Consider the following 18,009-nt stretch of genomic DNA (forward strand, 5'->3'; position numbering starts at 1 on the left):
GCGTGTGTATGTGTGCCATTCAGAGGGTGAATTGGCAAGACAAAACATTTCAGTGCCTTTGAACGGTGTATGTTAGTCATAGCTGCGGGAAGTAGGGGTGCTGAGTGTCCTGCAGAAGCATCTGGGCAGTGTTGCCAACTCCTCAGTAAGGAAAGTAGCTATTGGCAGTCCTAAAAGTCGCTAAATGACGGCATCACTTAATTTGCATAATTGGCCATGTACATGTAATTGTGATGGAAGCTGTAGGGGAGAGGAATAATGTCGTGGGAGAGACAAGGTGAGTAAAAAAACACCCTAAATATGTTTATAACTACAAATGAACTTTCTGTCAATTATTTTTTATATCACAATTCCAACCCTCCTATCTGGGCTTCGGACTGGCAAAAGAGACACTCTGGCGGAGTTACTTAGTTTAAAAAAACAAAAACAAATCTTAATTTGGTTTGGTTTTTAACCTCATGGTCCACATAGAAGCTTACAACAAGTCACAGTAAAACATGAACATTTTTAACCATACATTTTTTTTTTTTTTTTTTTTTTACATTTGTTTGTATACAATCTACATTAACAATCTAAATGGACCAAAAGAGACAATAGAAAAAACTGTCAATGGCAATGTGAGAGAATTATGGTAACTACTCTGGCCTTAATTCAGGTTAAAACATTTTTTTGAATGTAAGCCAGGGTGGGATCAGCCAGCAGCGGCTTCCCGCATGCACGATTCATTTGCAGTCTGGACGCGGAGGGGTGAACATCTCCTGCTCTAACTGCAAAGCTGGGAGGGACTGCTGCGTGAGGACTGGGCCGCCTGTGAGTGCTTTGGGACAGGGGTTGGGCCCACGGCAGCACCTGCTGCTCGTTGCGAAGAGTAAGAACGATACGTGCTTTCACGTCAGTCTCAAAGTCTCCAATAACACCAGAAAAAGTTGCTAGATTTGTTGATAGTTGCTTTTTTGAAAATTTGTCGCTAGGGGGGGTCTGAATACTTGCTAAATATAGCGACAAAGTCGCTAAGTTGGCAACACTGCAGCTGGGGGCAATACTTTCCACAAAAGTAGTGCACTGGGCCTTTAATAGTCCTGTATTAGCAGTCTGATATGTGCCAATGTGGGCAAAAAAAAAAAAAACTATGATGGTAGTCGGTGCCAGGAGCACCAGTTTGGGTGTGTCAAGAACTGCAACGCTCCTGGATTTTTCATGCTTAACAGTTTCCCAAGTGTATCAACAATGGTCCACCACCCAAAGCACATCCAACCAACTTGACTCAACTGTGGGAAGCATTGGAGTCAACATGGGCCAGCATCCCTAAAACTTCGATCATTAATGCTTTCCTTTGTTTTTGATAACATTAGCCATGTTTCCATCAAACCATTTTATTTTCCAGACATTTTGTATTTATTTGTATACAATTTTAGGGGCCTTATTTATACGCTTGTGACATGATCGGTGCTTGACTTGCAAATAAAGGCAAATACAAATGATCTTGCTTTCATTGTAACCAGGTAGGGTTTATTACCTACTAAGCATGGACTGACGGTGACTTTTTTTTGTGTAGTCCAGCGGCCTTGATTTCAATGTTCCCAAGATTTTTGGTCCGTACCAAATGTGACTAATTTCAGGAAACTTGGCGTATGTCACTCCTTGACAGGAGAGCCATTTGAATTATTTATTTATTTTATTTTTTGGGGGGCAAAAATGCCTTCTGGAACATGTGAGCGTTCATGTGCCTTAATAAAAACTTATATACAATTGTTAAATTATGAGCCTAGTTGGTGTAGCCACGGAAAACGTCAGGAATCTTCCCGCTAGCCATGTTTGGCTGAGATAATGAATGGGCCGGACATCCCGAGAGTTGAGTTCGGATTGGTCTGCCATGTAGCACGCTTCTGTCTATAACATGAGCTGGTCATTAGGTAATCCTTTCTAATGCAGCTTTTTTGAAAGATATCACATAGTAGAACTGCAAAAGTGTTATCTCCACTTTCTAGAGGACCGAGTTTTGAAATCATTGGAATGCCCAGTGGAATTAGAGTATGACAGCTAAGGAAATTCTGGTGTTTTATTGCAAATATGCAGAGAGGGTCAAAGAGAACACACAGAAGGCTATTGTTTAAAACATGTCTCAGGATTACATCTTCAAACTAAGTGCAACCATGGCATCTGTGACAGAGGGAGAAGCATCCATCCATGTATATGGGTAAAATAGACTAGCTAGCTACATTCATATATTAAACGTTTCTAATTTTGTCAGCAAGTCATCTTCATTTCAAGTTAAAGCGTACTGTTAGCTACAGTTGAAGTCGGAAGTTTACATACACTTAGGTTGGAGTCATAACTCATTTTTCAACCACTCCACAAATGTCTTGTTAACAAACTATAGTTTTGGCAAGTCAGTTAGGACATCTACTTTGTGCATGACAAGTCATTTTTCCAACAATTGTTTACAGACAGATTATTTCACTTATTCACTGCATCACAATTCCAGTGGGTCAGAAGTTATCTTAGTGTATGTAAACTGTGCCTTTAAACAGCTTGGAGAAATCCAGAAAATGTCATGGCTTTAGAAGCTTCTGATAGGCTAATTGACATTTGAGTCAATTGGAGGTGTACCTGTGGCTGTTTTTCAAGGCCTACCTTCAAACTCAGTGACTCTTTGCTCGACATCATGGGAAAATCAAAAGAAATCAGCCAAGACCTCAGAAATAAATTGTAGACCACAAGTCTGGTTCATCCTTGGGAGCAATTTCCAAACGCCTGAAGGTACCACGTTCATCTGTACAAACAATAGTACGCAAGTATAAACACCATGGGACCACGCAGCTGTGATACCGCTCAGGAAGAAGACGTGTTCTGTCTCCTAGAGATGAACGTACTTTGGTGAGAAAGGTGCAAATCAATCCCAGAATAATATCAAAGGACCTTGTGAAGATGCTGGAGGAAACGAGTCCTATATCAACATAACCTGAAAGACCGCTCAGCAAGAAAGAAGCCACTGCTCCAAAACCGCCACACAAAAAGCCAGACTACGGTTTGCAACTGCACATGGAGACAAAGATTGTAGTTTTTGTAGAAATGTCCTCTGGTCTGATGAAACAAAAATAGAACTGTTTGGCCATAATGACCACCGTTATGTTTGGAGAAAAAAACGGGGAAGCTTGCAAGCAGAAGAACACCATCCCAACCGTGAAGCTCGGGGGTGGCAGCATCATGTTGTGGGGGTGCTTTACTGCAGGAGGGACTGGTGCACTTCACAAAATAGATGGCATCATGAGGGAAAATTATGTAAATACACTGCTCAAAAAAATAAAGGGAACACTTAAACAACACAATGTAACTCCAAGTCAATCACACTTCTGTGAAATCAAACTGTCCACTTAGGAAGCAACACGGATTGACAATAAATTTCACATGCTGTTGTGCAAATGGAATAGACAACAGGTGGAAATTATAGGCAATTAGCAAGACACCCCCAATAAAGGAGTGGTTCTGCAGGTGGGGACCACAGACCACTTCTCAGTTCCTATGCTTCCTGGCTGATGTTTTGGTCACTTTTGAATGCTGGCGGTGCTTTCACTCTAGTGGTAGCATGAGACGGAGTCTACAACCCACACAAGTGGCTCAGGTAGTGCAGCTCCTCCAGGATGGCACATCAATGCGAGCTGTGGCAAGAAGGTTTGCTGTGTCTGTCAGCGTAGTGTCCAGAGCATGGAGGTGCTACCAGGAGAAGGCCAGTACATCAGGAGACGTGGAGGAGGCCGTAGGAGGGCAACAACCCAGCAGCAGGACCGCTACCTCCGCCTTTGTGCAAGGAAGAGCAGGACAAGCACTGCCAGAGCCCTGCAAAATGACCTCCAGCAGGCCACAAATGTGCATATGTCTGCTCAAACGGTCAGAAACAGACTCCATGAGGGTGGTATGAGGGCCCGGCGTCCACAGGTGGGGGTTGTGCTTACAGCCCAACACCGTGCAGGACGTTTGGCATTTGCCAGAGAACACCAAGATTGGCATATTCACCACTGGCACCCTGTGCTCTTCACAGATGAAAGCAGGTTCACACTGAGCACTTGACAGACGTGACAGAGTCTGGAGACGCCGTGGAGAACGTTCTGCTGCCTGCAACATCCTCCAGCATGACCGGTTTGGCGGTGGGTCAGTCATGGTGTGGGGTGGCATTTCTTTGGGGGGACGCACAGCCCTCCATGTGCTCGCCAGATGTAGCCTGACTGCCATTAGGTACCGAGATGAGATCCTCAGACCCCTTGTGAGACCATATGCTGGTGCGGTTGGCCCTGGGTTCCTCCTAATGCAAGACAATGCTAGACCTCATGTGGCTGGAGTGTGTCAGCAGTTCCTGCAAGAGGAAGGCATTGATGCTACGGACTGGCCCGCCCGTTCCCCAGACCTGAATCCAATTGAGCACATCTGGGACATCATGTCTCGCTCCATCCACCAACGCCACGTTGCACCACAGACTGTCCAGGAGTTGGCGGGTACTTTAGTCCAGGTCTGGGAGGAGATCCCTCAGGAGACCATCCGCCACCTCATCAGGAGCATGCCCAGGCATTGTAGGGAGGTCATACAGGCACGTGGAGGCCACACACACTACTGAGCCTCATTTTGACTTGTTTTAAGGACATTACCTCAAAGTTGGATCAGCCTGTAGTGTGGTTTTCCACTTTCATTTTGAGTGTGACTCCAAATCCAGACCTCCATGGGTTGATAAATTGGATTTCCATTGATTATTTTTGTGATTTTGTTGTCAGCACATTCAACTATGTAAAGAAAAAAGTATTTAATAAGATTATTTATTTCATTCAGATCTAGGATGTGTTGTTTAAGTGTTCCCATTATTTTTTGAGCAGTATATATTGAAACAACATCTCAAGACATCAGTCAGGAAGTTAAAGCTTGGTCGCAAATGGGTCTTCCAAATGGACAATGACCCCAGGCATACTTCCGAAGTTGTGGCAAAATGGCTTAAGGACAACAAAGTCAAGGTCTTGGAGTGGCCATCACAAAGTCCTGATCGCAATCCTATAGAAAATTTGTGGGCAGAGCTGAAAGTGTGTGCAAGCAAGGAGGCCTACAAACCTGACTCGGTTACACCCACTCTGTCAGGAGGAATGGGCCAAAATTCACCCAACTTATTGTGGGAAGCTTGCGGAAGGCTTCCCGACGCGTTTAAACTTCTGACCCACTGGGAATGTGATGAAAGAAATAAAAGCTGAAATAAATCACTCTATTATTCTGACATTTCACATTCTTAAAATAAAGTGGTGATCCTAACTGACCTAAAAACAGCATTTTTACTAGGATTAAATGTCAGGAATTGTGAAAAACTGAGTTTAAATGTAGTTGGCTAAGGTGTATGTAAACTTCCGACTTCAACTGTATCGAGCTAACGTTAGCTGGCTGGCTCGCTAGTATGATGTGTGTAGTAATATTATTCATATCTTAGAGCCATATGCACAAAAAGCATATTTCTCTCAAATTTGGTGCACAAATTTGTTTACATCCCTGTTAGTGAGCATTTCTCCTTTGCCAAGATAATTCATCCACATGACAGGTGTGGCATATCAAGAAGCTGATTAAACGGCTTGATCATTACACAGGTGCAACTTGTGCTGTGGACAATAAATGGCGAGTCTAAAACGTGCAGTTTTGTCCCAACACAATACCACAGATGTCTCAAGTTTTGAGGGAGCAGGCAATTGGCATTCTGACTGCAGGAATGTCCACTAGAGCTGTTGCCAGAGAAGTGAATGTTCATGTGTCTAACATAAGACACCTCCGTTGTTTTAGAGAATTTGGCACTAGGTCCAACCGGCCTCACAACCACAGGCCAGGTGTATGGCATCGTGTGTGCGAGCACTTTGCTGACGTCAACGTTGTGAACAGAATGTCCCCTAGTGGCTGTGGGGTTATGGTATGGGCAGGCATAAGCTACGGACAACGAACACAATTGCATTTTAGTGATGGTAATTTGAATGCACAAAAATACTCAGACCAGATCCTGAGGCCCATTGTTTTTAAGGTATCTGTGACCAACAGATGAATCTGTATTCCCAGTCATGTGCAATCCATAGATTAGGGCCTAATGAATTAATTGGATTTCCTCATGAACTGAAACTCAGTAAAATCAATTAAATTGTGGTATGTTGTGTTTTATATTTTTGTTCAGTATAGATTCACATCTCCAAGTAAAATAAAAGTTCAAGAATAGGATTAATCCAGTGGCTCAGATGAAACTATCCAAGCATTAGATACATCTTCTTTAAATGTTGCTATTTGGTTTCTTGTCAACCAAACACAATTCAGTATGACCTTTGTAAGACAGTAAATAGCCTAAAGTTAAGGCTCTTACAAAGTAATTTAACAGTATTTATTCGACCTTAACATGAGTTACCCATCCATGGACACATGTTGAGGTTACTGTAACTATAAATGTCTTCTTATGTAATCATAGAAAGTTTGCATGCTCAACATAGCATGCAAAGGTCACAGGTCTGTGGAGATCTTCACAATTGCTATAATAATCTGTGCAGAATCCCAAACAGCATTGCTCACTTGGACTATGTACTTTTAATATAATCTCAACTGCAATCCAGGTCATTTGGTTGTACTATTATATAGATGAAGGAAGCACAGTGATAAAATGTAAGTTGTTGTATAAATACAAAATATGTGACATTGTATTCCCATTTGAACTTTGTTGTGCTTTTAAATGGTTGAAAGCGCGGTTATAACACATTTAGATGACAACTAAACCAAAAATTAGACATTGTTTTTCCATTGGAATTTAGTTGTGCTTTTATATGGTTAAAAGCATAGTGATAACACATTGATGAATTCCCAAACTTCTGGCTGTGTTTTAGAGTGGGTGAATAAAGGATCAATGTCTCCACCAAATATTACACACATTTCCACATTGAAATGACGTGGTGTGCCCAGTGGGCTAAGAGAATGAACTTCAAATCACTATATAGTTGCCCAATTAGTTTACACTATCTTTCCTTAAACAGATTCCCTTTAATGTAGGAATTGTGATTGAAGCAACATAATATCAGCCCTTTTGAATATAACTTAAAGCAAATTAACTTTTAATTTGTTGTACGAGTGCATCGGCATATAGTCTCATTGTTTGTCTCCATAGTTGGAATGTTAGTCACTGTCTGTATGGTTATTGTTTATCGTCTCTCACAACACTAGACTCTCTGCAAACTACAATTAAAAACAAACAAAAAAACATTGAAATGGTCTAATGCCTAAACAACAAATGGAAAGGGAGACATAGACATATAGTCATGGTCCGATTCCCTAGCATTCTGCACAACAGGTTTAGCATATTGCCAGGTTGATACCACAGGAGGCTTGTGAGGGGAGGACGGCCATAATAATGGCCAGAACGGAGCAAATAGAACGGCATCAAACACCTGGAAAGCATTCACTTATTCCGCTCCAGTCATTACCCAGAGCGCGTTCTCCCGAATGAAGGTGTCACCAAACTCCTGTGGTTGATACATGACAAAGGAATTGGCAAGTTTAGTCTTAACTTGCACCTACACAACAAGCCTATAAACAACAGCCTGAACAACAAGCCTATTTATCTAATACTGTACTCTTCATATGGTCAACAACTTGGTAGGTTATTTTAAATATTTTAATTATGCTAGTTATAGCTAGAGTGAGTTGGGTGGGGTAGATAAGGCGAGTCTAGGGCTACAAAACAGAGCCCTTTGCAATGCCCACTAACCAGCTGTATACTCCCACTTTTTCCCACACAACTCACTCTAGGTTCTATATCATAGAAATCAATAGCTATTTCCATGTTAAAATGTTATGGGGTGCATTTGTTCCATTGGTTTTGTTGGTAAACTGTTCTGATAGGCCTACGTTATGCCCAAATAGCCACAGTAGCCTGCTTGGCCACTGGCTAAAACTGTAACTGAAGCAGGTACAGCCAGTGTTCACGGTAAACTTGTGCCAGAAGTTGCACAGAATGCTTAAAATGTTCAAGTTTCCACTCACAAGAAATTTGCCAATGCCAGAAATATGTATTATGACCATATCACCTTGTCAGACTAGTTCACTTTGCCACCTCTGGTGTCCTAAATGGTTTCAGGATGTTGTACTTTGACCTTTCAGGTGCGCTTTAGCCTCACACCTGACATGCTTTGTTCTCATCTTTGGCACAGCAAGATATCGACACATGGAGGAGGTACCTCAAGGCCACGCCCCACCTCCTGACAATCTAGGAAGAGGTAATTCAACCTGTCTGTTTAGCATGTTATTATGATGTCCACAACCTTTATAAGTGGTACTTTGGTTGAGCCAGTAGCTCTGTTGATTTTAATAAAGTGTGGAAAATAAGGGATTGATTGTGTTTTAAACTTTTCAAAGATACTTGATGCTTCGGCAAGGTCAGAGAGGAGTAGAAGACGCTCAGCCAACCACCTTGACGAGGTGCAACTGACCACCTTGGATTAAGCTTACTATCGTTTTTGCATTTGTTTAATCATTTGCAGTTATATTATGTTTGCCTTGTATTTTTCGTTTTATTATCTTTACTCTGTATTTGCCTCCAGGTGGCGCCAATGACCACAGTGCGCCTCATTGCGGGAAAAGATTAAACATTTTTCTCCCAGGTTCTGACGTCACTGTTTATTATCTGTGGCTGAAAAGTAACATTTACCAAGCCCGGGCTCCCCACGACCCACCCATTTTCCCTTGACGAGAATGGGCGAGTTCATTTTCCATGGCCAGTGTTTGTACATTTTAGACCATTCCATTGAAACCTCCACCCACGGAAATGCAAAACAAAACCGCCCAATGCTTTCTGTTCTTGCTGTTAGGGTGGCCAGAAGGGTTATATTTCTTCCCCTTTGATATATTTTGAGAATAATTTAAAACAAACGATCACTGTTTCCTATAACTGTATTGAACTAATGATGATGAATAGAGAAGATGGACAACACAGGTGCACAGTTCTCATGGAGAGTGTGTAGGAATGACGTCAGCAGCAGCTCTGAATACAGCACGAGTACAAACCTCTTGAACGGTGAGACTTCCTCTTTCCTTTTCAAAAATATTTTAGGATTACGATTACGACTAAAATTCTAAAACCCAGGCTTCATAATTTATTAGTGCCTCGTTGAATGGTAAAATTAAAGAAGAATTAACATGAATGTCATTTGTCTTACAGGATTCACTTTTATAACGAGTGTTTTCTATATTGGCTACACAGATTATTTTATTAGCAAAGAGATTTAGCTATAGCATTTAGATTTTTTCTGATTAAAATGTAGATGTTTTACTGTAACAGCACAATACGTTTTAATGACTGTTGTTAAGAACCTGTAAAAATGCTGAAATACCAATACACTAAGAAACTCAACATGAAAGGTGCATGGCAGGTGAAGTACTGCCAGATGACTAGGTTGAAGCAGTTCATTTTCCTCTGCTCTTTAAAATAGAGTCAAGAATAATGCATTCCAATTGTCACCAGATGAAATTGACAAAAAGCAGAGTAGCAGGTCAGTCAAGCAAAAGGGTGGATCACTTATCAGCTCTCCTATCATTTTGAAATAAAAATGTACAGTTGAAGTCAGAAGTTTATATACACTTAGGTTAGATTCATTAAAACTCGTTCAACTACTCCACAAATTTCTTGTTAATAAACTATAGTTTTGTCAAGTCGATTAGGACATCGATCTACTTTGTGCATGACAAGTAATTTTTCCAACAATTGCTTACAGACAGATTATTTCACTTATAATTCACCGTATCACAATTCCAGTGGGTCAGAAGTTTACATACACTAAGTTGACTGTGCCTTTAAACAGCTTGGAAAAATCCAGAAAATGATGTCATGGCTTTATGTAACAATTTAGCTTCCGTCCCTCTCCTCGCCCCAACCTGGGCTTGAACCAGGGACCCTCTGCACACATCAACCACCGACACCCCCACGAAGCATCGTTACCCATCGCGCCACAAAAACCGCGGCCCTTGTAGAGGAAGGGGAACAACTACTTCAGATCTCAGAGCGAGTGACGTCACCCGATTTGAAACGCTATTAGCGCGCACCACAGCAAACTAACTAGCCATTTCACATCGGTTACATTTAGAAGCTTCTGATAGGCTAATTAACATCATTTGAGTCAATTGGAGGTGTACCTGTGGATGTTTTACAAGGCCTACCTTAAAACTCAGTGCCTCTTTGCTTGACATCATGGGAAAATCAAAAGAAATCAGCCAAGACCTCAAAAGAAAATTGTAGACCTCCACAAGTCTGGTTCATCCTTGGGAGCAATTTCCAAACAGCTGAAGGTACCACATTCATCTGTACAAACAATAGTACGCAAGTATAAACACCATGGGACCACACAGCTGTCATAACGCTCAGGAAGGAGACACGTTCTGTCTCCTAGAGATGAACATACTTTGGTGCGAAAAGTGCAAATCAATCCCAGAACAACAGCAAAAGACCTTGTGAATGACTCTAGGTGTATGTAAACTTCCAAATTCAACTGTAGTTGCAACAGGAACTGCAGAGAGTAAATGTTAATGATGAATAAATTACATAGAAATTGATTCCTGATGTAGCCAGGTATGTGCTGAAAGAAAGAGACAATTCCTATTTGAAATAGAAGAAATCTGATTCGTGGACTGACAATTTCAGCCTTAATAGCGCTTTGTTTACATGCTCATTATTGGTATTATGAAAAAGTTGTTTTACAGGTACAGGATGAGAGCAAAGTACTGACTTTCTCCCATTGTTACAATCATTCAAATTCCTAATGATACATGTTCTCTCTTTACAGGAGACAAAATGCTGTCTAGCATTTACCTAACTGGAGTTTTACGTGTCATTCTGCTATCGATTATTAGTTTAGGAGGATTTGTGGCGCTGTTATTAATGCATTACAGCTCAGCACCATCTCTGTTCTGCCCTCCCCTGCCTGCTTTCCCACCTCAGTACTCAGAGAGACCCCAAGGCCAGCACAACAGCTCCTTGGCTAAGACCCTACCAGACAAGCCCATTATGCTGTTGTGGTTCTGGCCTGAACACTACAGGTTTGACTTAAGCGATTGCGCCACTCTCTTCAACATTGATAGCTGTCTCCTGACTGATGACAGGTCAATGTACAACAAGGCAGACGGGGTGCTTATCTTTCACAAATCCATTAAGCGAGATTTATCCAACTTGCCTCGATCACCCAGGCCACCATTCCAGAAGTGGATCTGGTTCCATGTTGAATCCCCTACAAACACAAACAGGCTATCTGGTCTAGAGAACCTTTTCAATTTGACCTTGAGTTACAGGCAGGACGCAGACATCCCTATTCGTTGGCGCTTGACTGCAAGGAAAGGCCAGGGGGAGGATTTTGTGCTGCCCAAAAAAGATAAATTAGTTTGCTGGATTGTGAGTAACAATAACCCTGCCACTGGAGCAGGCCAAAGGTATAACTATTACAGAGAACTTGTCAAACACGTTAAGGTGGAAGTCTTTGGCAAGGCCTTTGGCCGTTTCTTGAACTATGAGGACTTCTACAATACCATCTCCAGCTGTAAGTTTTACCTTTCCTTTGAGAACTCAGTCCACAGAGACTACATCACTGAGAAGCTAAACGGACCACTTGCAGCAGGAACTGTACCAGTAGTATTGGGCCCACCCAGACAAAACTATGAGGACTTTGTCCCAGGAGATTCCTTCATCCATGTTAACGACTTTCCAGATGCGAAAGCCTTGGCAGAATTCCTCCTGAAGTTGAACAAGGAAGATGAGGCATATCTGCACTACTTTCAGTGGCGTGAACACTTTTCTGCTCAGCGCCATCTAATTCAACAATATCAAGAGTTCACCCATGCTATTTGTTATGCCTGTAACCATGTGGGAACACATAAGGAGTACAGAGTTGTTCACAATCTTTACAAATGGTATTTTGGTTAATAAGGCACTTACAGTGATCTCCAGAAATATTGGGACATTTACAAATATTTGGTGTTTTGAGCCCCACATTTTCAGCACCTCCAAAAAATATGGGCTTGCCTTTTTTTTGGCCATTAATGTGTCACTTATCCGTTTGCAAACAATGTAAAAAATATAAATCATTGAGTTAATAAAGCTGCATAAAAACATGGTCTCTTATTTGTTTTCTTGAGTAAGGCAGCTCCAAAATGCAGGTGTTTCATCCTAGCTCAGTGCTTTCTGTGGTGGTGGGGCAAGCCAGCAGAAAATAGGAGCGTTGCGCCGTGATTTGCTCAGTGTTCTGTCACTCATGGGGACTCTACGTTACCGCCAAGTCTAAGTCCTTAATAAGGATAGACATAGAAAATTCTAGCCCTTTGGGTCCTGCTATATAGTTACATTAGAAATGCCCTTCCAAGAAGGCTCAAGGTCATTGGCCACAGATAAAATTACATCAAATTATGTTAGCACAGCTGAAAACTGTTATGACTAAAGAAGCAATAAAGCTGGCCTTCTTTAGACTAGTTGAGTATCTGGAGCATCAGCATTTGTGGGTTCGATTACAGGCTCAAAATGGCCAGAAATAAAGAACTTTCTTCTGAAACGCGCCAGTCTATTCTTGTTCTGAGAAATGAAGGCTATTCCATGCGAGAAATTGCCAAGAAGCTGAAGATCTCGTACAACGCTGTGTACTACTCCCTACACAGAACAACGCAAACTGACTCTAACCAGAATAGAAAGAGGAGTGGGAGGCCCCGGTGCACAACTGTGCAAGAGGACAAGTACATTAGAGTGTCTAGTTTGAGAAACAGACGCCTCACAAGTCATCAATTGGCAGCTTCATTAAATAGTACCCGCAAAACACCAGTCTCAAGGTCAACAGTGAAGAGGCGACTCCAGGATGCTGGCCTTCTAGGCAAATAGCCTTGGACACCATACACACATCACATAATTTCTGGGATCTTTTATTTCAGCTCATGAATCATGAGCATTTATATTTTTGTTCAGTGTGTGTGTGTGTGTGTGTGTGTGTATATATATATTAGTACCTACAGAAAGTATTCACACCCCTTGTCTTTTTCCACATTTTGTTGTGTTACAGCCCGGATTTAAAATGTATTAAATTGAGATTGTGTCACTGGCTTACACACTATAATCCATAATGTCAAAGTGAAATTATGTTTTTAGAAATGTTTACTAATTAATATAAAAGCTGAAAATGTCTTGAGTCAATAAGTATTCAACTATGCTGTTATGGCAAGCCTAAATACAGTTCCTTCAGAAAGTATTCATACCCCTTGACTTATTCCACATTTTGTGTTTTACAGCCTAAATTCAAAATGGATTACTTGGTTTTTTTTGTCACCCATTTACACACAATACCCCATAATGACAAAGTTAAAACATGTTTAGACATTTTTGCAAATGTATTTAAAATTTAAATACAAAAATCTCATTTAAATACTAAGTATTCACACCCCTTTGCTATGACGCTCCAAATTGAGCTCAGATGTATCCAATTTCCTCTGATGATCCTTGAGATGTCACTGCAACTTGATTGGAGTCCACCTGTGGCCAATTCAATTGTTTGGACATGATTTAGAAAGAAACACACCTGTCTATATAAGACCCCACAGTTGACAGTGCATGTCAAAGCAGAAACTATACCATGATTCTCCAAGGAACTGTTGCCGTGATAGAATTTTAATAAGATGTATATCTGGGGAAGGGTATAAAACCATTTCTAGAGTGTTGAAAGTTTCCAAAAGCACAGTGTTCTCCATCATTAGGAAATGAAAAAAAAATAGAACTAACCAGGCTCTGCCTAGAGTTTGCAGTCCAATCAAACTGAGCAACCGGGCAAGAAGGACCTTGGTCAGGGAGGTGACCAAGAACCCAATAACCACTCTGAGAGAACTACAGATTTGCTTGGCTGAGATGCCTGCCAGAAGGACAACAGTCTCTACAGCACTTTACCAATCTGGGCTTTATGGGAGATATGTTTTCACCAGATGCACATGACAATGTTTGGAGTTTGCAAAAAGGCATGAAAAGATTCTGTGGTCTGATGAGACAAACATTTTACTGTTTGGCCTGAATGTAAAGTGCTACTGTATGTTTGGAGAAAATCAGGCACAGCTCATCACCCGTCTAACACCACCCTTACCGTGAAGCATGGTGGTGGCAGCATCATGTTGTGGGGATGCTTTTCAGCAGCAGGGACTGGGACACTAAGGATATAGGGAACAATGAATGTAGCCAAATACAGGCAAATCCTTGATGAGAACCTGCTTCAGAGTGCAAACGACCTTAGACTGGGGCAAAGATTTACGTTTCAACAGGACAATGACCCCATACATACAGCCAAAGCAACACTGGAATGGCTTCAGAACAAGAATGTTCTTGAGTGGCTCAGCAAAAGCCCATTCTTGAATCCCATTGAAAATCTGGAGAAAGACTTGAAGATAGTGGTTCACCGCCGCTCCCCATCTAACTTTTGAGAGCTTGAAAAAATCTGCCAGGAAAATGGAAGAAAATCCCCAAATCCCGATGTGCAAAACTGATAGACATATCCAAGATGCTTCTACATCTACAAAGTATTGACTCAGGGGGGTGTAAATTTGATATTTTTGTACTTAATTATCAATACATTTGCAAAAATGTATAAAAATATGTTTTCACTTGTCATTATGGGGTATTGTGTGTTGATGGGTGAGAAAATATATTTAATACATTTTGAATTCAGGCTGTAACACAACAAAATGTGGAATTAGGTCAAGGTGTATGAATACTTTCTGAAGGCACTATAATTTCAGGGGTAACACTTTGCTTAAGTCACATTATAAGTTGCATGGACTCACTGTGTGCAATAATAGAGTTTAACATTATTTTGTAATGACTACCTCTCTGTACCCCACACAAACAAATAATTGTAAGGTCCCTCAGTTGAGCAGTACATTTCAAACAGATTCAACCACAAAAACCAGGGAGGTTTCCCCAATGCATTGCAAAAAAGGGTACCTATTGGCAGAGAGGTAAAAAATAATTAAAAACAGACATTGAATATCCCTTTGAGCGTGGTGAAGTTATTAATTACACTTTGGATGATGTATCAATACACCTAGTAACTACAAAGAAATACAGTTGAAGTCGAGGGTTTACATACACCTTAGCCAAATACATTTAAACTCAGTTTTTCACAACTCCTGACATTTAATCCTAGTAAAAATTCCCTGTTTTAGGTCAGTTAGGATCACCACCTTATTTTATGAATGTGAAATGTCAGAATAATAGTAGAGAAATGACTTTCAGCTTTTATTTCCTTCATCACATTTCCAATGCGTCAGAAGTTTACATACAGTCAATTAGTATTTGATAGTGTTGCCGTTAAATTGTTTAACTTGGGTCAAACGTTTCGGGTAGCCTTCCACAAGCTTCCCACGATAAGTTGGGTGAATTTTGGCCCATTACTCCTGACAGAGCAGTTGAAACTGAGTCAGGTATGTATGCCTCCTTGCTCGCACACACTTTTTTCAGTTCTGCCCACAAAACTTCTAAAGGATTGAGGTCAGGGTTTGTGATGGCCACTCCAATACCTTGACTTTGATGTCCTTAAGCCATTTTGCCACAACTTTGGAACTATGCTTGGGTCATTGTCCATTTGGAAGACCCATTTGCGAACAAGCTTTAACTTCCTGACTGATGTTTTGAGATGTTGCTTCAATATATCCACATAATTTCCCTTTCTAATGAAGCCATCTATTTTGTGAAGTGCACCAGTCCCTCCTGCAGCAAAGCACCCCCACAACATGATGCTGCCACACACGAGCTTCACGGTTGGGATGGTGTTCTTTGGCTTGCAAGCCTCCCCCTTTTTCCTCCAAATATAACGATGGTCATTATGGCCAAACAGTTCTATTTTTGTTTCATCAGACCAGAGGACATTTCTTCAAAAAGTACAATCTTTGCCCCCATGTGCAGTTGCAAACCGTAGACTGGCTTTTTTATGGCGGTTTTGGAGCAGCGGCTTCTTCCTTGCTGAGCAGCCGTTCAGGTTATGTCGATATAGGACTCGTTTTACTGTGGATATAGATCATTTTGAACCTGTTTCCTCCAGCATTTTCACAAGGTCCTTTGCTGTTGTTCTGGGATTGATTTGCACTTTTCGCACCAAAGTACGTTCATCTCTAGGAGACAGAACACGTCTCCTTCCTGAGCGGTATGGTGGCTGTGTGGTCCCATGGTGTTTATACTTGCGTACTATTGTTTGTACAGATGAACGTGGTACCTTCAGGCATTTGAATTATGAGTGAAATAATCTGTAAACAATTGTTGGAATAATTACTTGTGTCATGCACAAAGTAGATGTCCTAACCGACTTGCCAAAACTATAGTTTGTTAAAAAGACATTTGTGGAGTAGTTGAAAAAACGAGTTTTAATGACTCCAACCTAAGTGTATGTAAACTTTCGAATTCAACTGTAGGTGTCCTTCCTAACTCAGTTGCCGGAGAGGAAGGAAACCGCTCTGGGATTTCACCATTAGGCCAATGGTAACTTTAATGGCTGTGATAGGAGAAAACAGGATGGATTCCACAGTGTCTCTACATATTTGCATTTACAGCCATGTTACATAGAAGGGTACAGTGCAAATACAGTATTACACAGTACTTTCAACTATTGTCATAAAATTATGATCTAAAATTTAAGTGTTAAGGTGAGCCGTTTAGGCACAATTTCAATTACTTAAATCTGAAGCACAGAAAAATGTCAATGTGTAATCACACAAACCGTAAATACGTATAATTGTCTTGTAACTACACTGAACAAAAATATAAACAACATGTAAAGTGTTGGTCCCATGTTTTATGAGTTGAAATAAAAGATCCCAGAAAGCTTGTTTCTCTCAAATGTTGCGCACAAATTGGTTTACATCACTGTTAGTGAGCATTTCTCCTCTGCCAAGATATTCCATCCACCTGACAAGTGTGGCATATCAAAAAGTTGATTAAACAGCATGATCATTACACAAGTGCACCTTGGGCTGGGAACAATAAAAAGGCCACTCTAAAATGTCACCCAACACAATGCCACAGATGTCTCAAGTTTTGAGGGAGCGTGCAATTGGCATGCTGACTGCAGGAATGTCCACCAGAGCTGTAGCCAAGGTATTGAATGTTCATATCTCTATCATAAGCCGCCTTCAACGTCGTTTTAGAGAATTTGGCAGTACGTCAAACTGTCCTCACAACCGCAGACCATGGGTATGGCGTCGTGTGGGAGAGCGGTTTGCTATCAACGTTGCAAACAGAATGCCCCATGGTGGCTGTGGGGTTTTTGGTATGGGCAGGCATAAGCTACGGACAACAAACACAATTGCATTTTATCAATGGAAATTTGAATGCAGAGATACTGTGATGAGATCCTTAGGCCCATTGCCATTCATCCGCTGCCATCACCTCATGTTTCAGCATGATAATGCATGGCCCCATCTCGCAAGGATCTGTACACAATTCCTGGAAGCTGAAAATGTCACAGTTCTTCCATGGCCTGCATACTCACCAGACGTGTCACCCATTGAACATGTTTGGGATGCTCTGGAACGACAGCGTGTTCCAGTTCCTGCCAAGATCCAGCAACTTCACACAGCCATTGAAGAGGAGTATAATAAAATTCCATAGGCCACAATTAACAGCCTGATCAACTCTATGAGAATGAGATGTGTCGCGCTGCATGAGACAAGTTGTGGTCACACCAGGTACGGACTGGTTTTCTGATCCACGCCCATACCTTTATTTGTTGTTATCTGTGACCAACAGATGCATATCTGTATTCCCAGTCATGTGAAATCCATTGATTAGGGCCTAATGCATTTATTTCAATTGACTGATTTCCTTATATGAACTGTAACTCAGTAAAAATCATACAAATTGTTGAGTTTATATTTTTGTTCAGTATAAGTAACTAACTATGTGTACTTACACTGTCCCTGTTTATTTAGTCTCACAATAACATACCCATCAATGCTGTATTGTCATTCTTA

The 18,009-nt window shown here is 41.2% G+C and overlaps 1 protein-coding gene across 1 annotated transcript; it reads left to right on the plus strand.

The window, feature by feature from the left end:
- The first annotated feature begins 8,174 nt into the window (after positions 1-8,174).
- LOC106564979 (4-galactosyl-N-acetylglucosaminide 3-alpha-L-fucosyltransferase 9) lies at positions 8,175-12,138 on the plus strand. The gene is made up of 3 exons (XM_045691309.1): positions 8,175-8,261; positions 8,401-9,058; positions 10,821-12,138. The coding sequence occupies exons 2-3, from the start codon at positions 8,965-8,967 to the stop codon at positions 11,948-11,950; spliced, it is 1,224 nt and encodes a 407-aa protein (XP_045547265.1). The 5' UTR covers positions 8,175-8,261; positions 8,401-8,964; the 3' UTR covers positions 11,951-12,138.
- Positions 12,139-18,009: the final 5,871 nt, after the last annotated feature.

This window comes from Salmo salar, chromosome ssa12 (genome assembly GCF_905237065.1).
Source record: "Salmo salar chromosome ssa12, Ssal_v3.1, whole genome shotgun sequence".
Taxonomy (NCBI): domain Eukaryota; kingdom Metazoa; phylum Chordata; class Actinopteri; order Salmoniformes; family Salmonidae; genus Salmo; species Salmo salar.

Coding starts and splice junctions, on each gene's coding strand:
- LOC106564979 (XM_045691309.1), top strand. CDS start 8,965: ATGGACAACACAGGTGCACAGTTCTCATGGAGAGTGTGTAGGAATGAC. Junction 9,059..10,820: donor GAGTACAAACCTCTTGAACG/GTGAGACTTCCT, acceptor CTCTCTTTACAG/GAGACAAAATGCTGTCTAGC.